Source organism: Thamnophis elegans, chromosome Z (assembly GCF_009769535.1).
Source record: "Thamnophis elegans isolate rThaEle1 chromosome Z, rThaEle1.pri, whole genome shotgun sequence".
Lineage (NCBI taxonomy): Eukaryota > Metazoa > Chordata > Lepidosauria > Squamata > Colubridae > Thamnophis > Thamnophis elegans.
In genome coordinates this window covers 96,484,649-96,506,435 of record NC_045558.1, presented here as the reverse complement: position 1 = coordinate 96,506,435, position 21,787 = coordinate 96,484,649, and the positions used below count along the sequence as shown (strand labels likewise).

At 40.6% G+C, this 21,787-nt stretch overlaps 1 protein-coding gene across 1 annotated transcript; it reads left to right on the top strand.

Annotated features, from left to right (window-relative positions):
• Window positions 1–6,431: 6,431 nt before the first annotated feature.
• Window positions 6,432–21,149, top strand: NR1D1 (nuclear receptor subfamily 1 group D member 1). Its single transcript, XM_032236927.1, has 8 exons — window positions 6,432–6,802; window positions 12,307–12,639; window positions 12,982–13,070; window positions 14,025–14,169; window positions 14,886–15,445; window positions 16,387–16,572; window positions 17,893–18,103; window positions 18,628–21,149. The coding sequence occupies exons 1-8, from the start codon at window positions 6,742–6,744 to the stop codon at window positions 18,822–18,824; spliced, it is 1,782 nt and encodes a 593-aa protein (XP_032092818.1). The 5' UTR covers window positions 6,432–6,741; the 3' UTR covers window positions 18,825–21,149.
• Window positions 21,150–21,787: the final 638 nt, after the last annotated feature.

Below are 21,787 nucleotides of genomic sequence, written 5' to 3'. Positions count from 1 at the left end.
GGATCCCGGTTCAATTGTTGAAAACACTGCATTAACCATTTTCATGATAGGGGCCAAAATTTTCTTAGGCACAGTTTTTAGTGATGGTAAACGTTGCCTTTCCACATTAAGCAGAAAATGCTCCATGATCTTATCCTTCAATTCTTTTTGTTTTTGAGTTAGTTCATCAGTTGGTTCAGTGATACCTGGTTCTAGTGGTGGTGATGTTATTTCCTCCCCAAGAGCTTCTTCTGGGAGTTCTACTATAATGTCTTTAGTTGTGTCTTGAATATCAGTTATTTCCGCTTGTGATATTGTTTTTTGGGTTTTGCAATTTGCCTGAATTTCCTCATGTTCAACTTCACTAAACACTTTATTCCGTATAATAAATCGCCTTTGATCTGCTAGTCGTTGTTCACTAACATTTGAATCTGGATATTGTTGTTTCCATAATTCATACATTCGCTTTAAATAGCCTCTTTTTTCTGGCTCTGAGTTGTAGTAACAGGCCATTATGGCACGGTTTTCATCTGCACTATATTTTTGTCGTTTTGTTGGCTGGTCCACTTGTAGCCCACTTGTCGACGGATGTCCAGGGACCCCAACATCCGCCGCGGCCCTTGTTAACCCGCGCGACGACCGATGCGGTATGGAATTCTTATTTGTTTTTTTCACCATATTGTATGGGTTGGCGGTTTTTTTTTTTTTACGGGACCAGATGCCAACCTGATCCCAACCTTCCTCCTTTCTCATCCGGGCTTGGGACCGGCAACGGCAGAGTTTGGGACCGGCAACGGCGGAGTTGTTGTTGTTGTTGTTGTTGTTATTATTATTATTATTATTATTATTATTATTATTGTACAATTGTATCACAGCGGCCAGTTGTTTCGCCGGATTTGGCATTGGTTACTAGTCGGGCCCCACCCAGGGGCCTAGGATGTCATAATGTATTTTCGTAATATGTGTGCAGATCCAAGCAGTGCGGCTTTTTGCATTTGACTGATGGTCCCAGTGGTTTTTGCTGTACTCAAATCCAAACTTTTGGCACAATTTCCAGTGAATGATCTTAGCAATATGGTCATGGCATTGTAGGTAATCAGTTTGTGAAATTTTGCTGCACCCACTGATCAAGTGGTCGACTGTCTCATCTTTCTCATTACAGAGGCGACATTTGCTGTTGGTGGTAACATGTTGAATTTTTGCCTTCATGTAGTTTGTGGCTAAGGCTTGTTCTTGAGCTGCCAAAATAAAGCCTTCTGTTTCTTTTTTCAGTGCTCCTGATCTTAACCAGTTCCAAGTTAGCTTTTGGTCAGCTTTGCCTTCAATACTTTTCAAGTATTGGCTATGCATAGCTTTGTTTTTCCAATTTTCATCTCGCTTCTCAATTACTTCTTTCTTATATTCAGCTTTTGACTTAGTTGTATTTAAAAGGCCTCCTTTATTTACTTCCTTAATCATTGGTTCTTCACTTTTCTGGATGTAATCATTCAAGCTGTGTTTTTCTTCTTCCACAGTCTGTTTTACTTGTAGGAGTCCTCAACCACCCTCTGCTCTTGGTAGATATAATCGGTCACCATCACTTTTAGGGTGCAAAGCATGATTCATTGTCATAAGCTTTCTTGTTTTTCTGTCCAAATTGTCCAACTCCATCTGAATCCAGTCAATTATTCCTGCAGAGTATCGGATCACAGGTACAGCCCAAGTATTTATGGCTTTTATGATGTTTCCTCCACTCAATTTGGACTTTAATATCTTGCGAATTCGTTGAATGTACTTGGCTGAGGGAAATCTGGATGTTTGTTTATTATTATTGTTGCTGCTGCTACTGCTGTTGCTGCTACTGACAACAACAGATTTAATCTTCACTTTGATTCACAGTCTGGGACTGGTAAAAACAGTTCCAGTCCTAACCAAAGCAGTTCCAAGTACGGTGGCTTTTTGCAAAGTCGGAATATTTATCAGATGTCATATTATTATCATTATTATTATATCCTATATTACATATAAGATATTTAGGAGGTTTACTACCTGGAAGGACAGCACATAAATGTATAATAAATAAAGTCCATGGTTTTGTGAACCAAGGAGCAGCCTGCATTACAACTTCATCTTCCTTGTTAATACATCATCAGGCCAATGTGCAATAAAATTTGAGAACCGAAATTCTAACTCTACTGCCATCTAATGGTCATCCAGATTTTTACTGGGCCCTTCAGGTTAAGTTGACATAGGAAACTAAAATGGTCATTGCAGTAAACATCTTGTACTTTTGGGGAAATGGTTAAAATAGCTCCATCTTCTGATTAAACCCTTGTTGAACTCTCTATGGAAAGGGAGTTCCCAAAATGTATATGCACTTTAAATATCAGACACTTGGTCAATATTGCCCTATCATATTGGAAGAATGCTGTGTTATGCTATGACACTACGATGTGTGCCAATGTCGCTCCTCCTATGCCTTGCCATTGACATATCGATACATGCAGCTTTTTCCCAATCAGGTGTATGACTGCTGCATTAATTTAGCAAATTTTCCCCTATGAGATCATTCTTCTCCAATCTGATGTCTTTTAGAGTATTACTGCTCCCAGAATTAAGGTAATTTTGGAAGTTGCAATCTCAAAACTCCTGGAGGGCATCAGATGGGAGCTTGTCGCTCATGTCTTGCCATTATGGCTCATCTCTTATGAGAAATCCTCTCCTTTAAATTTCAACCAACATATAGAATGTCTAAATACCTTTAGACAAGCCTTTAACGTTCAGATTCCCTACTGCCATGATACTATCCTGTCTTTCAATGAGGCCACTTAACTGTTATAAGGAAGATGCTATTAATATTTAAGATGAGCTATATAAATAGTAGGTATCATGGTGAGGCACATGCCTTTAGAAAACAGATGGAAATTGTGCTACTTTCCATAAGTCACACTTTCATAGTAGGCGCTGTCCAAAGCATGCTTTTGAAAAATGTGTTTATTCTAGTTCAACTGGTCTGTACTAAAAAGGGAACCAGAGTGGGCAGATAACAATAAACCACTGGTTTCCCCTGTCTTCAGTGGCATACATTCCTCTGAACCATAAGTACAGTACACATTGTTTCACAGCGCCTGCCTTCTCTTACTCAGCAATTGCTCTAGACTCTCCCAGGTCTCAGTGAAGTGAGTAACATCCCTTAAGGAAGACCTGATTACAATATGGGACCTAAATCTAAGTGCAGGAATGCAGCCAAAGGAGTGTTGCTTCACAAGGCACATGGCATTTAATGAAACTCTTGAGCAGACAGTATGGAACATAGGGGTAGGCAACTTGTGGTGTTTTGGACTACAATTCTTACATTCCCTTGTCGTTAGCAAGGATACTGGCGTTGATGGGAGTTCAGATCAAAAGTATCTGGATGTTACTAGGTTGGCTACCACTCTCTCACATCATTTCAGAGAGGATAACTCTATTTTGATTTATTTTTAAAAATGGGAAGTTAATCTTCTCCAGATATGCTATCTGAGTTCAACTCCAACAGTTCTTTCATTAGCACATCAGGAAGCTACCAGTTGAGAAAAGACAATAATGTTGTCTAGGAAGAGGGAGAAGCAATGTTTGCCTGCAAACCAGGAAATAGCTGCTCAGCTTTTGATGAGGTACAGTTTGAAAATTCCTGATCCTGGTTTGTCTTTACATCACAGTTTCTCAATCTCTGCAACTTTAAGATGGTTGAATTTCAGCCACTCAGGAGCTGAACTCAACTCTCCAGGCAGCATGTTTTAAGATTATGGGTGATATTGATGAAAGATGCTTTAGATTAAGAATAAATCCTTGCGAAGATCATTTTAAACACCACTTTCAGAGAGGCCAAATTAGCATAACACAGGATTTGATGTCCATTTGCCAGAAATAAATTCATTTTCTCCAGGTGCTCTAACACTCCACAGTCACTTACTGTGTGATATTGGTCAGGATTATAGACATGTGAAGTATGAAACACTTGGGATGCTACAATACTGCTACCCAAAAAGAGGGCTGGATATATAGTACTAATCTCTACCATAGACTGCTACTTGTATCACCAGCCAACCTGATGGGATTTGGAATTCAACTGATAATAGAGATCCAATATCTTCCATTTGAGCACTTTTTTGACAGCATGGCTGGCAGCACAAAACTATTGGGTATCTCTGTGAATAATGATCAAAAATATTATCAAAAAGAATCAGTGATTTTTCAAAACAGGATGTTTGCTACTGTAAGGAGGAAAAACTCGGTAGAAAACGGTTGTATTGGAGAAGGCCCATTATTATTCTTTTTTTAAAATATCCCCCAACAAAAATTATCTTTATTTCGGGCCCATAAAGTACAATACCTGGGAATTTGGCTTACAGAGAGATGTTCCTCTATCAAAGTAGATAATTATATGAAACTATTACAACAAGTATCTAAGGATATGATTAACTGGAGTGGTAAACAATTGTGACAGTTAAGACACATGTACTACTGAAATTTCTGTTTTTGTTTCAAACGGCACCAACTAAATTGGACAATTTTTTTTAAAAAATCCTTGGAGATAATAGTGGCTCGATTTATATGGCAAAGCAAGAAAGCACGGATTAAAGCCCAAATGTTGCAAAAATGTAAAAAACTGGGAGGCTTTGGAGTACCCAACTGGGAAGCATATTATAGTGCAGCAATTATGACATGGGTGAAGGATTGGGTGACGTTGAGTAGAAGGCACTTATTGGCTATAGAGGGACATGACCTTCCATAGGGATGGCATGCCTCCCTCTGTCAAGAAAGAGATACCCCCCATAGGTACCATGGGAAATTATATTCGGAAGATTTTGAAAGGGATGTGGGAAAAGGTGAGGAAAAAGTACTGTCTTAAGGTTCTGTGCTGGTTGGCACCGTTGGAGGCCTTAACGCATCCCAGTGTATTTAATTGGACAAGAAACATAATATATAAAAACATTATGACAGAAGATGGCAAAATGAAAACAAAGATGGAATTAGAGCAGGAGGACAGGAATCTGGAATGGTGGGAATATTTACAGATCAGAAATAGGTTTAAAAGCGGTAAGGAACAGTTTGGGATCTACCCAAACCTTCAGGAGTTGGATATGATTTTGTTTGGCGGAGACAAAGAAAATGTCAAAGATCTATAAATTTTTGACCTGTCAAGGTGTTAAAGAAGAGATGGATAAAAGCCTTCTAATAGCATGGGAGAGAAATTTTGGCTATGAGATTGAAATGGGTAAATGGTGGGATCTATGGAGTAAGAATATTAAACTCACGATATCTACAGCATTTAAAGAAAATATATACAAGATGGTTTATAGATGGCACTTTCCCCCAACGAAGTTAGCCAAAATGTTTCCTGGGTTATCCCCATTGTGTTGGAAATGTGAAAGAAGGGATGGCACATTCTACCATGTTTGGTGGTCCTGTATTGAGGCCACAAAATACTGGAAAAGGATTCAAAACTGGCTAAGAGAGGTTACCGGAGCAAGTATGGAATGGAAACCAGAGATTTTTTTACTAAGCGTAAAACCAGAAAACATGAGTAAATCTATATGGCATTTGAGCCTACATATAATTGTGGCTGCAAGAATAACATATGCGGAATTTTGGAAATCTACTACCATACCATTGGAAGATGCCATAATTAAAAAGATTTATGAGTGTGCAGAAATGGACAGAATGACGGGTTGGCTGAGGGACAAAGGAGAAACGGAACATTATCTTAGCTGGAACCTATGGTATATGTGGGCAACAAAGAGAACAGCAGGGACTTAAAAATGGGAAAATTAAATAGCAGCTGTTAACAATGGGAACTAAAAGTGAACATGGGTATTGTAATAGATCCCTGAATTTTGTAACAAGAAGATGCTGGTTAGAGACTAAACAATGAGGAAGAAAAGAATGTTGGGCTGTGAACGACTGTGGGGGGGAGGGGTTGTAGGTTTAAAGCTGTATTTGTATGTCTTATTAAAAAAAACGTATAACCAATAAAGATTATTTTTTAAAAAAATATCTTTATTTCAGCACGACCTTTTGCCAACCCTATTTTGCCAATCAGTTGTGGGGGGGGGGACGAGCAGAGCTTCTTATCACACATCATGTTAAAGCATCACGTTTTTCATGGATATTCCCTCTTTTCACGATGTGTATGTTTGAGCTTCAACAACTTTGATCTCTTCGGGCAAGCGGGCACGACAAAAATAAGCAAAGTCACTGTTTAGGGATGAAGCGTGACCAATAGCTGCGCAAGCGCAAAAAAAAAACAACTGTACGGAGAAACTACAACTCCCTGCCACCCTTGCGTTCAAGTCCTGTAAAGCAGCCCAGTGCAATGTGCCTGCTGTTGCTGCAGCATTAGTAGAAAGTGTGTCACTGGGACACGAGGCTCTCCCTAGGAGTCACATGGTGGATGTTCCTGAGCCGCGTGCTGGTGTCTGCGCAGCTGCAAGGAGAGAGTGAGCTTTGGCAGAGTAACATTTTGCAGGCGAAGGGAGAGGCAGCGGCATAATCGAGCTCCCGGCTGGCGTGAGAGAATCTTTGCACGCGCAGCCAAGCTCCAGTTCTTTCCAGTCTGAGTGCTGGTGCAAACTACAAAGTTTAAAGAAGCAGGTTGCTACCATCCCGTTGCAAGCTGAAGTTCTTTTGCATTGCAACATAACTTCGGGCAGGGGGGAAAGAAGAAAGAGGAGGGGAAAGAGAACCCTTTGCTTTCCTCCCTCCTCACCAATCGAATCTCAACTCGCATCGTCGCTTGATATGAATGACAACTATCAGCTGAACAGGATGGCAACTTTGGATGACAACAACAACGCCCCAGGTAAGCCCCCGCTTTTCATCTTTCGGATTCCCGCATCGATTTAATTTTCCTATACTAAAAAAAACCCGGTGATTTAACGCTCATCATTCACACACGTACCCTTTGATACCCGTGTAGGACAAAGTCCAGTCTCGGAGGTCAGCCTCCTCCGATATGTTTTGGTTTGTGCACCAACTAACCGTGGTCTGTTTTATCAGCATAAAATGGAAGGATAGGCAGGGGTCTCACACACACGCACACAAAAACAGGGCGGTTATGAATGAAGTTGCTTCTGAACCTCATTAACTGTACATGGGATAAAAGAATCTTTCCTAACCTGCAGCCCCACAGAATATACTTTGGGAAGTTGGAGGAAAGTCAGGGGGGAAAATCGCTTAGATCTTTTCTTCTACCGTGTTCTCGTCTCCCGGGCAAAGATCATTTCATTTGCCACATGTGCACTGTGGCTCCCCCTTGGGGATCGGTAGAAAGGGAAGTAAAGTTTAGATATCAGTTTTAAGAGAAGCGGAAAGGACTTGGGTCACTAATAGTCGCAGGGCAACGCCCTTTCTTGTCCTTTGAATGGAGTGGCAGATGGCAAACGAGGACAGTCCGGAAGACAAGGGAGCTGTTTTGCTTCTTTTTCAATGAACTTTCGTGTAAGAGAGTCAGGAAATTCGTAACCTCTCTCGATATTCCCACCTGGCCGTTGTGTTTATCGCCCTGAGAGATCGCTCCCGGGGATCTTCCCCTATTGGCGTTGCCCCCTCTGGAATCCCATCCTTTTCTTTGGGATTCCCCCACTGATGGACTCACGTGTCCTGTGTTCGGACTCAGCCACGTGCAAAGTTTGTTTTCCTCACCGGCCCCGCCCCTGCCACCCATTGGCCTATCCCGCCTCGATTGTATCTTTAGCCACGCCTGTTTTCGAACGTCATCGTTCAGGAAGAAACAGTGCCCTGTCTCCTCCCTCCTGGGCGGGCGTTCGGGGTGGTTTTTGCTAGTGGGTGGAGGAGGAATCGGAACCAATGGAGAGCGAGGGGCAGGGCAAAGCGTGAGGGGCGGAGCTGGGGCGAGAGAAGAGGCCGGCGGGGGGGGGGGCATGTGCCAACGGGACACGTTGAGGAGACTCGTCCGACCTGCTAAGCTTAATGTCGCGTCTCCTATTCATTAAACTGGGCTCTAAGGTCTTTGAGACATACGAAAATTCTGGTTAAATCATGAGGCCTGTCCTAATGCCAACTGCGTGAGTTGAACCCGCCTGTTTTCCGCGTCTTGGAATGTGCCGAAGATAAACTAAGAATTAAGTAATGCGAGTATGCCAACCCTTGAACATCTTTCATTCTGGTGGTTCCTCTTCATTTTATTCTGAGGCTTATTTATCCACCCACCACCGCTAACCACACCAGGTGGCAGCCCCTAGCTAACCTTGATTAATTGTATAAGAGGCTGACAGGAATTACCTGCACTGTAGACTGGATAGGGAAGTTAAAAACATACAAACACACACCTTTATGTATTTTGGAAGAAGACACTGATTAGCTGCTGTAAAGCTGTGGAGGAAAATTTATGAACAGCTGCAAATAGCTGAACTTGATGCAAAAACCGATGTTGCTAATGTCATCACAGTACAAGAGAAATGGGGGGGGGGATTTCCTCAGTTATCCATATTGCTGAATTTCTTTAGAAATCAAACCTGTTGGTTTATATATTAACCTAAAGTGCACTTGGATATGTTAGGGTTTGGTTTTCAGAGGTTCACTTTAACAAAAATGGTTAAAGTATTTAGTGTTCATTTCATCACAGGGATCTTTCATATATCATAACCTATTAATATATATATTAATCTGTTTCAATAAGTGATCAAATTCCCCTCTTCCTGCACTGTGACGCCTTTATATCCAAAGAGGTCTTATGCAATTTTATTATAAGCTTTCCATTGAGTCTAATGTCCACATGAAGTGAACAAATTGACAAACTCTAGCTTTGCATCTAAGACTAACATGTTGGCAATGCTCCAATATTATCTACAGCCACTCCCAAGCCTCCATTTGGGTAAACTAGTGACATATATTGCAAACAGACATGACACACCTTTCCCTTCTTCAGACCCATTTGGAAGTTCTCCAGCTTGATGTTCTCTTAACTTCCAGTGCTGTCTTGTGCCTTCAAGCATTATTTATTCTCTATGACTCACCTGGGATGGTCTGTTTTAATATTCCTGGGAGGGACAGCTGCACATGTGCATAGCTTCCTCCACTGGGATTCCCTGCTCCACCCTTCATGGTGTGATCTGGCAGATTTTCAAACATTGCTGCTTACCTGTTAAAAATTAGGAAGGAAGGGTGTTGTGAAGGAGAGGATATAGGAGCAGAGGAGAAAAAGGCCCTGAGCCTACAATTTGGCAGCAGCTCCCTTAGATCCAAATCAGAGACATGATGATGAAGATATTTGCCAAGAGAATTGGTTGTTTTCCAGGTCTCTGCAGCCCAGCAGTTCTTAATTCAACTAGATGCTGTAATTTAAACTGTCTTCGTCCTTGTTTGTCCTTGGTATCTTTCCTGGTCATTGTGCTTAAATTCAGAGATTGACTAAAGTTCCAGATTAATACTGGGCTGCATGACATTTGGAACAGTCTAAACTGGGAATAGTGAAGTTGTTTCCAGAATGTTTATTATCTTTAAAGTTACTGAGAATTTCCTTTGGCTGCAGTGCTGTAATTGGTGCTTTTTTTCTGATAAGGAATGTCCTTTGTAAGTTCCCACCCACCTCACTTTTTGCAGCCTTCAGATTCCATTTGATACCCAGATTGCCATTTTTATTTTCTGAAGCTGCAGAAGGAAAAAAGATCTCTCGTTTTCCCACTTACTCTCATTGAAACCTAATTTCTGTAGAACCAATGGTGAATTAGTGCATAAGTAGGTTGCCTCTGGCTCATTTTATAGGGAGAAAAAGTCCCTTATACTGTAATGCAAGAGGTAGAAATGAATGTAAGGATTGGGGACATTATCCCATTTCTTTAGCCCCCATCCTGATCTTTCCTGTTTTCTAAGAAGATTAAGTTCTAGATTAGAAGTTTACAATCTCAACAGGATAAGGAAGCCAGCTTCCAAGTGTATTGGGGACTATAGGATAGTTACTAGAGATCTTTTTTAATCTAATGGGTATCTGGGAGCATAAGGGAATGTCTCTTTGGGGGGCTGTGTGCCTGAAATGAATTGATACTATCCATAACACTAGAACTGGAGGGGGGAGCAGTTGGTGTTTCAGATTCAGGAAATTTAGTAATTAGGAAGCACAGAAAATAAAATAGGTACAACTTCTAAAAGATGCCTGGGCATTAAAAAAAAAATTTGCAGGAAAGTATTACAGAAGTCTTTTTTCCCCTTCTGGAGAAGAATTCTTCACTCTAGTCCCAGTTTTGGGTGGAAAATATTTTGTGGGGGCAGTTGGGGTGAGAAGTATCTCTCTTTTATGATAATAAAAAAATAGTGTAAATTTAGAAGACCTTAGCTAGGAGATCTTATCTAAAGTTTTGTGACATCTTAACCTTTTTTTATAGGATGTGATGACTTTATAGAGCAGCTGAGCATAAGTGGCAAGTTCTAGCAGTTCAGTCTTCTCAAATGTGATGCATTTCAGATATTTTGGGACTGCAAACCCAGAAATCCTTGCCAAGACCACAGTTTGGGAAAGGCTAATTCATGCCACCCTCTTCCCTATTGGCAAAGGAGATCGCTTTTGGATTGCCAGCCATAATTGGTATTGTTTCAGCTTCACCTAAGCAAGCAGTCCCAGCTCTTGGGCTGCACCTAATAACTGAGCCGGCAGAGATAAAACTTGGCAGTCCCAGTCAAGACTGGCTTGTTGTCAAAGCCTTACCTGGGCACTGAATGTGTTTCTCCCACATGATTTTGTTCATAAGCCTTCTGGCATGTATGATTTTGTTTTTATTGCTCTAAGATTCCTTGGCAGTAATACTTGCCTCCTGGCAAGTGGCCCGGTTCTGAAACCTTGAATCTTTTTTTTAATCACCAGGTTCCCAATTTAATAGATCTTTTGGATGTGATGGGTTTTTTCAAAGAAATAATTATTTTGGCTTCCATCTGTTTTTCAGTGAAATTCTGGCTGCCTGTTTCACTGCTATAAGTTGTTTGCTTGATCCTTTTCCTTATCCCACCCCACCCCCATTTGCAGCCTAACATATAGGTCAACATCTGAAAGCAGAAAGAATTGGATTGCAAAATAAATGCAGTAATTTTGGTGAGATGAGTTCAGAGTTTTCAGCTAGGAAATAAACTTTATAAAGTTTTATCCAGATGTGTTTGGGAAGAAAAGTCTGCCATACTTCACATACACTGGGCTGCTTTGCTTTCTTACTCCTAGTTTATTTACATGTACTCCATTCTAGTTCAGTTTCTGCAAATTCTTTCTAGAACATGGACACTGTGTTCCCATTCACTGTTCTGCCACATCTTGTAAGTTGCTTATCCATATTGTAAACCGATTTGCTAATTGCCACTTATTTTGTATATGATGATTCGAACAAATAGTATTGTATGAGAGGCATATAGGAAATAAATCAATATTGTATTTGCAGGTGATGAGAGTTGACATACCTTTCTTAAATATCATGCTAGCTAGAGATGATTACCCTTGATAATCAAAAATGCTTCTGTATTCCTGGATAAAACAGTTGAACTCAGTTTATTATAACAAGCAAGGAAATATTCGCATAGAAATTTAAAGTCTGGAGGATACCAGGAGGCCATCTAATCTAAATATCTGTCTACTGTAAAAATCTTACTAAAGCATCCTTGAATGGTGGGCACATCAGCGCTCTAGACACTTGTTCATCTGGCTGACATGAAATGTAAAGTATTCTCATGGAATTCTTGCCTCACATATATGACTCAGTAGCTGTATATGATATAGGGAAGCAATTTAATCCCAAGTAAATCCTCTGATGTATGTGGGAGGCTTCATATTATTACCCTTAGCAGCTTGCTAAGTCTTCAGCTATTTGCTCACTAAGCATTTCTTGAACCACATTGCCTCTCTGCTAGTATAATAAATGGAACATTTTCTTTTCTCTACTACATTTAGAAATGTACAAATCTCTTTTATGTCCTGTTTTAGTAGTGTTTTTTCAAGATAAAAGATCAGCTTTTGGCAATGTATTTCCATCTCTTCTCTTTCTCTTTTCCTTTCTCTTCTGCATTTCTAAAATCTGTCTCTCTGGTCATTCTTCATTAATCTGAACTCTCCTAATGTGCAAGAATGGTCCTTCCCAGAATTCCCAGCCTAACTGACTAGAGATATTCTGGTAAACGCAGACCTGGCATTTTCCCCTTAGGTTTGGCTCCAAAAGGTGCTTGTTTTTTTGAATATTGACCTGGAATTAGTCCTCACCTAGATGGCGCGCTAGAGAGATCTAGTTACCTGACAGAAGCAATTAAGAGACTATTCAGGTGTTCTTGGGTAAGAGAGATTTTCATAAATTTCTTCTTTCCCTCTTTGTGCAGGTGGCGTGATCAGTTACATTGGTTCCAATGGATCTTCCCCAAGCCGCACCAGTCCCATCTCTTTGTGTGGCAGTGACAGTTTGAATGGTAGCTGCCAACTGTTTTCCCATCCAACTTTCCCCAACTACTTCCCACCTTCACCTGCAGGATCTCTGGTGCAGGATTCTGGACGCCTTTATGGGAGTAATTCGACTGGACTTAGTGATGATGCCTCCCCGTCGTCGTCTTCCTCCTCTTCCTACAGCTCTGGAGGTTCTCCAGTGGGACTCCAAGTGACCTTGGATGATGGGAGGCGTGTTTCCCCTATCAAAAGCACCAGCAGCAGCATCACGAGTGAGTGATGAACTGGAAGGCTGCGCTTTGGGGGATGGGATCAGATTGAGGATGCTGAGGTGAGCATGGATTTGAGAGTGAATGTTGAGATGACCACATCTCGCAGGATAGTTGTGGGCTTACAGTTCCATCAACTACCAGCTCTTTTGGCAGACTATGGGATTCAGGTACTTCAATCTATCACCTTTTTGACAACATTGATTCCTGCTGCGTTTTTCAAAACCAGCCATGTGCATCCAATGTTTGAAAGCTCACCAGTGTTGAAGAGGCTGAAGCTGTAGAATTGTCAATCTAGTCTTCAAACAAAGAATCTCATAGCTTTTGTCTCTCTTTCTCTTTCAGAACTCAATGGGATGGTCCTTCTATGTAAAGTTTGTGGTGATGTTGCTTCTGGCTTTCATTATGGTGTCCATGCCTGTGAAGGCTGCAAGGTAAAGTTTTTACCCCAGCTTACTCAAGACTTTCCAATACTTTGAACAAGAAGAATATGTGTCTCACACACAAATGAATCTATGAGAACATATCTTTTTTAGAAGTCTTTGATGAAATTGAGAGCTGCTTGAGACCATAAGTAGCACTTTTGAGCATATTATGCTCTAGAAGCATATTATGTTCTAGAGATCAGGTCTGTCTTTCGATTGCTCTTAGTGACATCAAAGATTTATAGTGTGATTTGATTACTTACCTGCTCATCTAGTAGAACTGCCTCAGAGTTGACTGGGACTCCTGGTGCACTGATACTTAATAGGGAAATTCCAAGATGTATTATTTAGGGATAATGAAAATTGTCAGCATTTCTAGATGGCATAGCTGCAAGAATGCCTTGAATAAGTGACATGCAGCTAAGCAGAATATAAAATTCTTCTGCAGTAAATTCTGCTTCAGCTGTAAAAAAATAATATGAAGGCAATACAATGCACTATTTTTAGAGCCTCTTACTTGCAATTACTATGGATAAAAGTGTCATACTTTATGTAGGTAAATAGCAAATGTAGTTCTTTTCTCCTCTCAGATTAGCACTGTAGACCAGCGTTTCGGAATCTAAGCAACTTTCAATTTTCAATTTTAGTTTTCAACTGTCAATCAATATGGAGATTTTGGGGAGTTAAAATCCACCAGTCTTCAAGTTGCCATGGTTGGGATTGCTCTAGACATTTATAAGCTATTGAGGTTTCTAGCCTTTTTTCTTCGAGTCAAGCATGTAAGAAAATTGTTGGGTGAAAAAGAATATGCATGAGAATGTTTACACCAAAAGCACTTGCAGTTACATTCTGCTTCACAATCTCAAGAGAGATGTATTGAAACACGCATCCTAATGATTAGCAATCAGACATAGCTGCCCCATTGCCCAGGTTAAATAAAATACTTGTCTCTCACATCTGCAGGGTTTCTTTCGGCGCAGCATTCAGCAGAATATCCAATACAAAAAGTGCCTGAAAAATGAGACCTGCAGCATTGTCCGCATCAACCGGAATCGTTGCCAGCAGTGTCGCTTTAAGAAGTGTCTGAGGGTTGGCATGTCTCGTGATGGTGAGTTCTTGCAGCAGAAAATTAGGAGATCTCAGGAAGAACAACAGTCTAGCTTTAGTGTAAACCTTTTGGTGGCCCTCTGGGTGATCTCAGAAGATCTGCACTAAAGGATAAATCATACGCATACACTACAGAGGTTTTGGGTTGTCTTCCATCTGTAATTCTTCTGATCTACACTTTGGTGCAGATGTTCTTGGCCCCAGAGAGTCCCTAAAAGGAGAAAATGGCAAGAGTTGGTGGGGAGAGAGGAGTGTCAATGTTACCTCCTTTGCCCATGGTGATGTACCTCCTTGAGATATTTGGATCAAACTCTTGCATGGTGCACTTGGGCAGCACTGCTGAAGGGTTAGGGGAAGGTTATGTGGGGTTGTTTTGGACAGAGCAAATATTTCAGTCTTGTGGATTTTTTTTAATATTTATATAATTTTTATATGCCATCAAACTCTAAGGAATTAGATATGTGTGAAATCCTCAGATTTCCCTTGAACAGTTTATCCTGCCATTGTTTCCTTTGTCACCAAAAGAAAAAGGCACATAGGTTCTTTCCTGGGTCCATCAATGGAAAGTCTTTGAAGATGAAGATTACCCAATTCCTGCTTTGATTTTTGGAAGAGTTTTTGCTTCTAAGAAAAGTCATGGATTAGAAAACCCATGTTGATCCTTGGATTCCACACAAATATTTCATGAATTGTCATCTTTTTTCTGTGTCTCTGCAGCCGTACGATTTGGGCGCATCCCCAAGCGTGAGAAGCAAAGGATGTTGGCTGAGATGCAGAGCGCAATGAACAACATGGCTAATAATCAACTGAGTGCACAGTGCCTCCCTGAGAATCTCCCCACAGGACATCCGCAGCCCAGTACCCTCTTGCTGGGCCACCAGTCTCAACCGGCACCTTCTTCCCCACCATCCCGTGCAGCCTCCCCTCCCCAGATTTCTCCTTGCTACTCCCAGCAACTGACACCTCCACGATCCCCAAGCCCTGGAGATGTCATGGAGGATGTCATCGCACAAGTGGCTAAAGCCCACAAAGAAATTTTTGTTTATGCCCATGACAAACTGGCCACAGGGCCCCAACCACCCACAGGGAGTAACAGTTCTCCTAGTTGGGACAACAATTGGTTGATTAATGGCACCAATGGGCTGCATCTTCAGAATGACAACTGGAATACTGGCTCTGCCTCTAGACCTGCTTGCCATCAGAATATCCATGGACATAGGTTTTGCCCCTCTGGGGAAACAGACCTCTCCCTTAAGCAAGATGAAACCAGAGTCTTGGTAAGTGTTACTTTGCCATGGAAGTTCCCATTTGCCTTTCAAATTCGATTGTTGCTAAATTGTTCTGATGCTGATGCTGGTTGGAGTTAATGTGGCCAGAAAATCAAGTACTTCCCTGGGATGGGAATGAAATTCAAATCAAGAAAGTTATGTTTATCTTAGCTATTTGGTTAATTATTCATCATGTGATTTGGGTGTATTTTTGTCTCCACTATTTTTATGTTCTGGATGTTTATTATTTATTAAAATTGGATCAGTTGTTCTGGTCCCTTAAGAGAAGTTGCTGCTTATTTACCCTAGGGAAAAGTCTTTATTTTCCCATCTGTTCTTGAAGCTTTCTGCTTCAAGAAAAATCTGAAGAATTTCTTTTTATTGCATAAACGATTGTGGATCCTCCAGCAAACAACAATTGGAATATTTTTTTTAAATAAATGCCCACCCATTTGGAATAGTGATCAGTAATCTTTCAGAGCCCTATGACCTCCGTTCGAGTGAAGGTCAGAGAATTTGCCCCATTAAAAACCTTGGGTGTGCAATCAGAGGTTGCCATTATTTAGGAGGTATCTGTCCAAAATATTGGCAGGAGATGAATCATGCTTGTTCAATTATATGCGTGCAGTGGAAGGGATGTGCGCATCAAAAATCCTCAGTATTTTACTGTGGTTGCACTATTACTACGTAAAAGCTTAAGTTTTCATGATTTTTTTTAAAAAAAGAAAATGAGCAATAAGGAAATTAAAGTTTGCTAAAATTTTATTTAAGAATGTACATCACAATTAGCAGTAAGAAAGGAAAAGTTTTTTTTCTTAGAATGGAAAAAATGTATGCACACAATCAAAAATAGTGCTTAGAAGCTTTCTTTTCTTGCAGGCTTACCTATTTCCAACCACTTAAATCCATACCCTTATTTGTCCTTACATGACTATTTCCCCTCCCAACAGGCTTGCCCAGTGAATTGTCATCCTCATGGTTATAGTGGCCGCACATTTCAGGAGATTTGGGAGGATTTCTCACTGAGCTTTGTGTCAGCTGTACGAGAAGTTGTGGAATTTGCTAAACACATTCCGGGATTTCAGGAGCTGTCACAACATGACCAAGTCTCACTACTCAAAGCTGGCACATTCGAGGTAGGAAAATTTCCACCTACGCTAAGATCCTCCTTAGTCACAAGCTATTCATATTCTGTACTGGGAAATACTTCTTCCCGAAAACCTACTTGGTATTTGTAAACAGGGCAGAGCAAAGGTTGTTTTTAAATCCCATCACAAATTTCCATCTTTTTTTTAACAACCGAGAAAGCATTGGAAAGACATTATATGTTGGCTTCTTTCTCAAATATAAAATAATTAAAAGATTGTTATCAGGATGGTCTGCTTCTGGGAAGCTGTAACCTAGAGCAAAATAAGTGTTTTGAAAAACCAGGAGAAGAATTTCGGCTGAAATTCTGACAAATCATTTTTCTTTTGAGATCTTTGAAAGAAAAAACAGCCACCTTGTGGTTTGTAACCTAATTTGAGAGATGATTTAAGATCATTTTTTTGCAAATTAATAGTGGAGAAAATGGTTAGGGCTAATCCTTACCAACATCTGTAGAGAATGGGATTGTTTGTGTTGCCTGGGCAATCTCAGCAGTATCAGAAATTCTCCTTTTGTATCTTCATGTATACTCAAAACGAGTGGCTTTTGTGGCACAACATACCTTTGCCTTTTCATAAAAACAAAAACGAGTTCCTATGGATGCCATTGGTCCTGGTGTTACTAGGCAAATGTTTTCCAATGCTACTACATATTTATTGACATAGAGTGAAACTTACAACTTCAAAATAAAATTAAGCCGTCAACATAATTCATACCAATATGTCAGATATGTTTTACTGGGAATGTGGATATTTATATACATAGTAGCGAAGAAAGCTTAAAAGTAACTTCATGCTTTTGCTCATGGGATTGTCATCTCTCTCAAGATTTATGCTATGATAGTTTGCATTAGATTCTTAAATCCATTGGCTTTGGAAGCATTTTGTAAGATTCTTGGTAGGAAACTTGAGTATTGTAAAATGGTGAGTTACATCTCAAAACTTGTATGCATGGAAAACTTGAGCACAACATTGAATTATGACCATTGTGAAGTAAGCTCTGTATGTGTGTGTGTGTGTAAGCCTCCATGTTTCTTAAGTATGTAGTCATATTGATGTTTTTTTCATAGCAGTGAATGACATCAAGTGATTGATATAGTAAGATTCCTCATTTTGAGTCTGAAGTTGTTGCCATGGCATGAAAGGCACAAATTGCAATTATAATTCTTCCTAAATTGTAATCATAATATCCAAGTTTCTTATGTCATTTTGGTGTTTTTTAAAAAAAATAGAAAAATGCACTTGACTAGTATTTGTGGGAGCATACTTATATTCTGAAAGTTCTTTTTTATCTTTTCTCTCCATCCCCAGGTGCTGATGGTTCGGTTTGCCTCCCTTTTCAATGTCAAGGAGCAAACTGTAACGTTCATGAGCCGCACAAAGTACAACCTTGAAGAGTTGTGGGGGATGGGCATGGATGACTTGTTAACATCCATGTTTGAGTTCAGTGAGAAGCTTAGTGCCTTGCAACTATCTGAAGAAGAACTGGGCCTCTTCACAGCAGTGGTGCTGATCTCTGCAGGCAAGTATCCATTGACCTAGATTGGTGGGAATTCCACTTCAAATATACAGACTTTTTGATGCATCCTTTTCCCAGCATAGTTAGTTTTCATTCGTTTGCTGTCCTTGCCAATGGCTTTCATACCTCCAAATTTGTGATTCTTCACTACCAAAATATAACCCCCAGATCCCTACCTTCCAAATACTAGAAACTTTGTAGATGTAACTGAAATTCTCCATATTCCTCTTCTATCCCAGTTCTCCCTTCAACATCATATTTTAGCAATGTTATGTCCTCAGGGACAAAACCTTCATTTGTTGTGAAGTAGGATGCATGTCGATGGTTCTTTAGAAATAACAACCAACTATGTTTCAAGGATTGTGATTTGCAGATCATCTTTGACATGATTTTCTGTTACAATTGGGCATTCTTGTGACCTGGAGGGAGGCTAGACATTTCTGATACTGCATCCTGGACTCTGGTTTTATGTACTTCCTTTGCAGCATTCCTCCGCAGTACTTACGGTCCATTCCTCCCCAATGTAGATCGCTCAGGCATTGAGAACCCAGCATCGGTGGAGCGGCTGCAGGAAACACTGATCCGGGCGCTGCGAGCCCTCATCCTCAAGAATCACCCCCAGGAGACATCCCGCTTTACTAAACTGCTCTTGAAACTGCCTGATCTGCGCACCCTCAACATGCACTCCGAAAAGCTTCTCTCCTTCCGCATTGATGCTCAGTAGAAGATAGCGAGGGCAGAAATACTGCGAGTCCAGGCTCCTGACCAATTCTCCCTGCTTTATTGCACTAACCAGACTATTTTGGGCCTGGACCTGGCTATCTATTTATGCGGGCATAGCAACTGCTACTTCTGCCTGCTCAGAAACAAACAGCACAAACGCCTTTGTAAATATATCCGTGTATATTGGAACTGTGTGAAGAGAATACCCCTCTTCCTGGCTGTGGTGCCAACTTCAGGAGACAAATACAATGAAATCAAATTCTCTGGGTGGTTGTCTTCCTTCTTTTGTTCACTTGTTGCTCTCTCAAATTGAAACTGCTGTGGGGATTGGGATCAAGTGTGGCATGATCCTTTGGCTGCCACCAGATGGAAAGCAAATCTTAAGAAAGAGGTGGATAACTGGAGCCCCACTGGCTTTTTCAGGGAGGGTGATGTGGTTTGAAGTCCTGTAAAAACTGCTAGGTGAGCAAGCTCACCTGCCTTATTGATTCCTTAAAATGCTCATCTTTTTTAACTTTTCCTTTGGTGTAGGAGACCTACAAATTCCTTTTGTAATACATGCCACTTAAACGGCTTCAATAATTTTGAAATAATGTCCCTTGTCAGTAGAAATGCAAGGGAAATAACTAAACCACCTTTTTTGAAATACTCCTGACTAGCAAAAAGAAAAAAAGAATAAATGATCACCCATTATCAGATTAAATTTAAATAAAATGAGGCAATTAGGTATGCTGGCAAATTGGCCTCTCTTTCCACAGCTTGGTGAACTTTCTGTGTGTAGGAGAGGTTTTACCCATTAAGAGAGGCTTTGATGGGTAAAATAGTTAGAAGAGAACAGATTTCAGCCCAACCTTGTACTCAGTTTTGGCGATTAAAAGAAAGGATGTTATGCCAGCCACCATTTTACCAGAAATGAAACACCAAAAGTCAGTTGGGGCTGTGAGGTTTTTTTTTTGTCTTTGTTTAAGGGTAGGTTTGTTTGTTTTTTAATCATATATTTATTACATAAATATATAGTAAAATAGACCAGCAACAATTACCATAAAAATATCTTTCTTTAAAATCCTGACCAAAAACACAAAAAGGGTTATTTTTTTCCCCTGCCCCAGACTTTTCAGGGTTATTTTTTTTTTCAAAATCGCACGTCACAGACAAATTGTGATTGTCGTATTTTTTACATCAGCAGCTTCCTGCTTCCCAGATGCAAAAAAAGGAAAAGGAAAGGAAGAAAAACAGAAATAGAAAAAAGAAAAAGACACTAAGGGAGAAGGGGGAAAGGGATGAGGCAGAGGGAACACTTTCCCCACCTGGTTTTTCCTTCCCTCTGGACTCTTCCCCCATAACCCAACCCCCCTTCAGAAAACCCCATCTCCCAAATGTACATTCACTAACTCCCTGCTCACAGTTTCTTTCCCTGCTCTGGACTGCGAGGGGGAAAACCACGATGCATAGTATATTGGGGGTTTAAGTATAAAGTTAAGTAAAAAGTTGCCTCCTTATTGGAAACTCCTTTTTATTCTTCCATAATCTTTGATGATAATCTGGATTCAAATTTTTTTTTAAAAAAAACCCTTTTAGAAAGAAAGACTGGCTGGGGTGATGGTGAAGAAGGTAGTGGGATACCATTTATAGGATTGCATGAGGTATGTATTGGCAAAGAAATACTGAGAGGAGGTGTGGGAATAATAATCAGTTTCTCTCTCTCCCCCCCCCTCCCCCAACATGAATAAGTGTATAATGGGGAAAAATCTGCTTCTTACCCACAGTCATTAAGTGCCCCGCGTGGATGGAGGAAGGAATTTTGGGCCACTGCCCTAAGAAGCAACACCTTTACTACAGATTGCTTCTCCTATAGGAGTAGTATGGCGTACAAAAGAGGTGGGAGAGATACTGTGTTCCTTGCACTGAACTCTGGGTAAAATGTGAGCATGGCATGACAGGAAAGAATGACACCTGAGGTGGCAAAGTATCAAAGTATGAAGTGTCGTGGGAGGGATTCACACCCTGAGATTTTCACATCACGTTAAGGATAAGTTATGACTTGGGCAGCAGCCTATGTACCCTCCTACCCCAGCTGACATAAGATGGGGGACAGTGCCCTCTCTAGGTAAACTGGCACAAAGGAATTAAGTCAGAGGCCTCCTTTCTCCATTAGCAGCTTTCTTGCGTAGAGTGTCTTGCATATATAAATCTCTAGTACAAAGGGGGGTGGGGGGGAATTCTACCTTTCTGCATTCAAACTCCTTATGCAAAAGCTATTTCAGCTCCCCTTAGGAGGTGGTGTTATGTATGTGCTGGTGGAGAGAAGAGAGTGTTCTAAATGAGGACTACAATCAAGATCCTAAAAAACAGACATACAGGTAGTCCTTGACTTATGTCCATTCATTTAGTGACCATTTGAAGTTACGATGGTGTTGATAAAAGTGACTTATGCCAGTCCTTGGTCTTATAATCACTGCGGCCAGCATGCCTGTGGTCATATAATCACAATTTTGGTTCTTTGCAACTAGCATGTATTTCTGATAGTTGCAGTACCCCAGGATCATGTAACTGCCATATATGATCTTCCCAGCTGATTTGCAATAAGCAAAGTCAATGGAGGAAGTCGTATTTGCTTAACAGCTGATTCAGATAATGACAGCAGCAAAAAGGTCATAAAATCAGGTGTGACTTGCTTGATGACTGCATCACTTAGTGACGATTGTGGTCTTAAGTCGAGGACTATCTGTGCCATTTTAAAAGCTTAAGGGGGTGCAAAATGCATTCATTCCTCACAGCTGACATAGTGATGTTGGCCAGGCTGAAAAGGTTTACTTTGGCTATAATGTCTGTCTTAACAATTAAGTAATTGTTGTGAAAAGGGGGGTCCTTGCCTTTTCCTTGTAAGATACAACCAAATGAAGCTGATTGTTTCACAACATGATGCTATTACTTGATCATACTCCAAAGATGTTGATTTAAACT

What these genes read in the sequence shown, in the direction of transcription:
- NR1D1 (XM_032236927.1), top strand. Translation starts at nt 6,742, where the DNA reads ATGAATGACAACTATCAGCTGAACAGGATGGCAACTTTGGATGACAAC. An exon ending in ATGCCTGTGAAGGCTGCAAG is followed by an intron (nt 13,071 to 14,024) that starts GTAAAGTTTTTA and finishes TCACATCTGCAG; the next exon opens with GGTTTCTTTCGGCGCAGCAT. An exon ending in AGTGGTGCTGATCTCTGCAG is followed by an intron (nt 18,104 to 18,627) that starts GCAAGTATCCAT and finishes TCCCCAATGTAG; the next exon opens with ATCGCTCAGGCATTGAGAAC.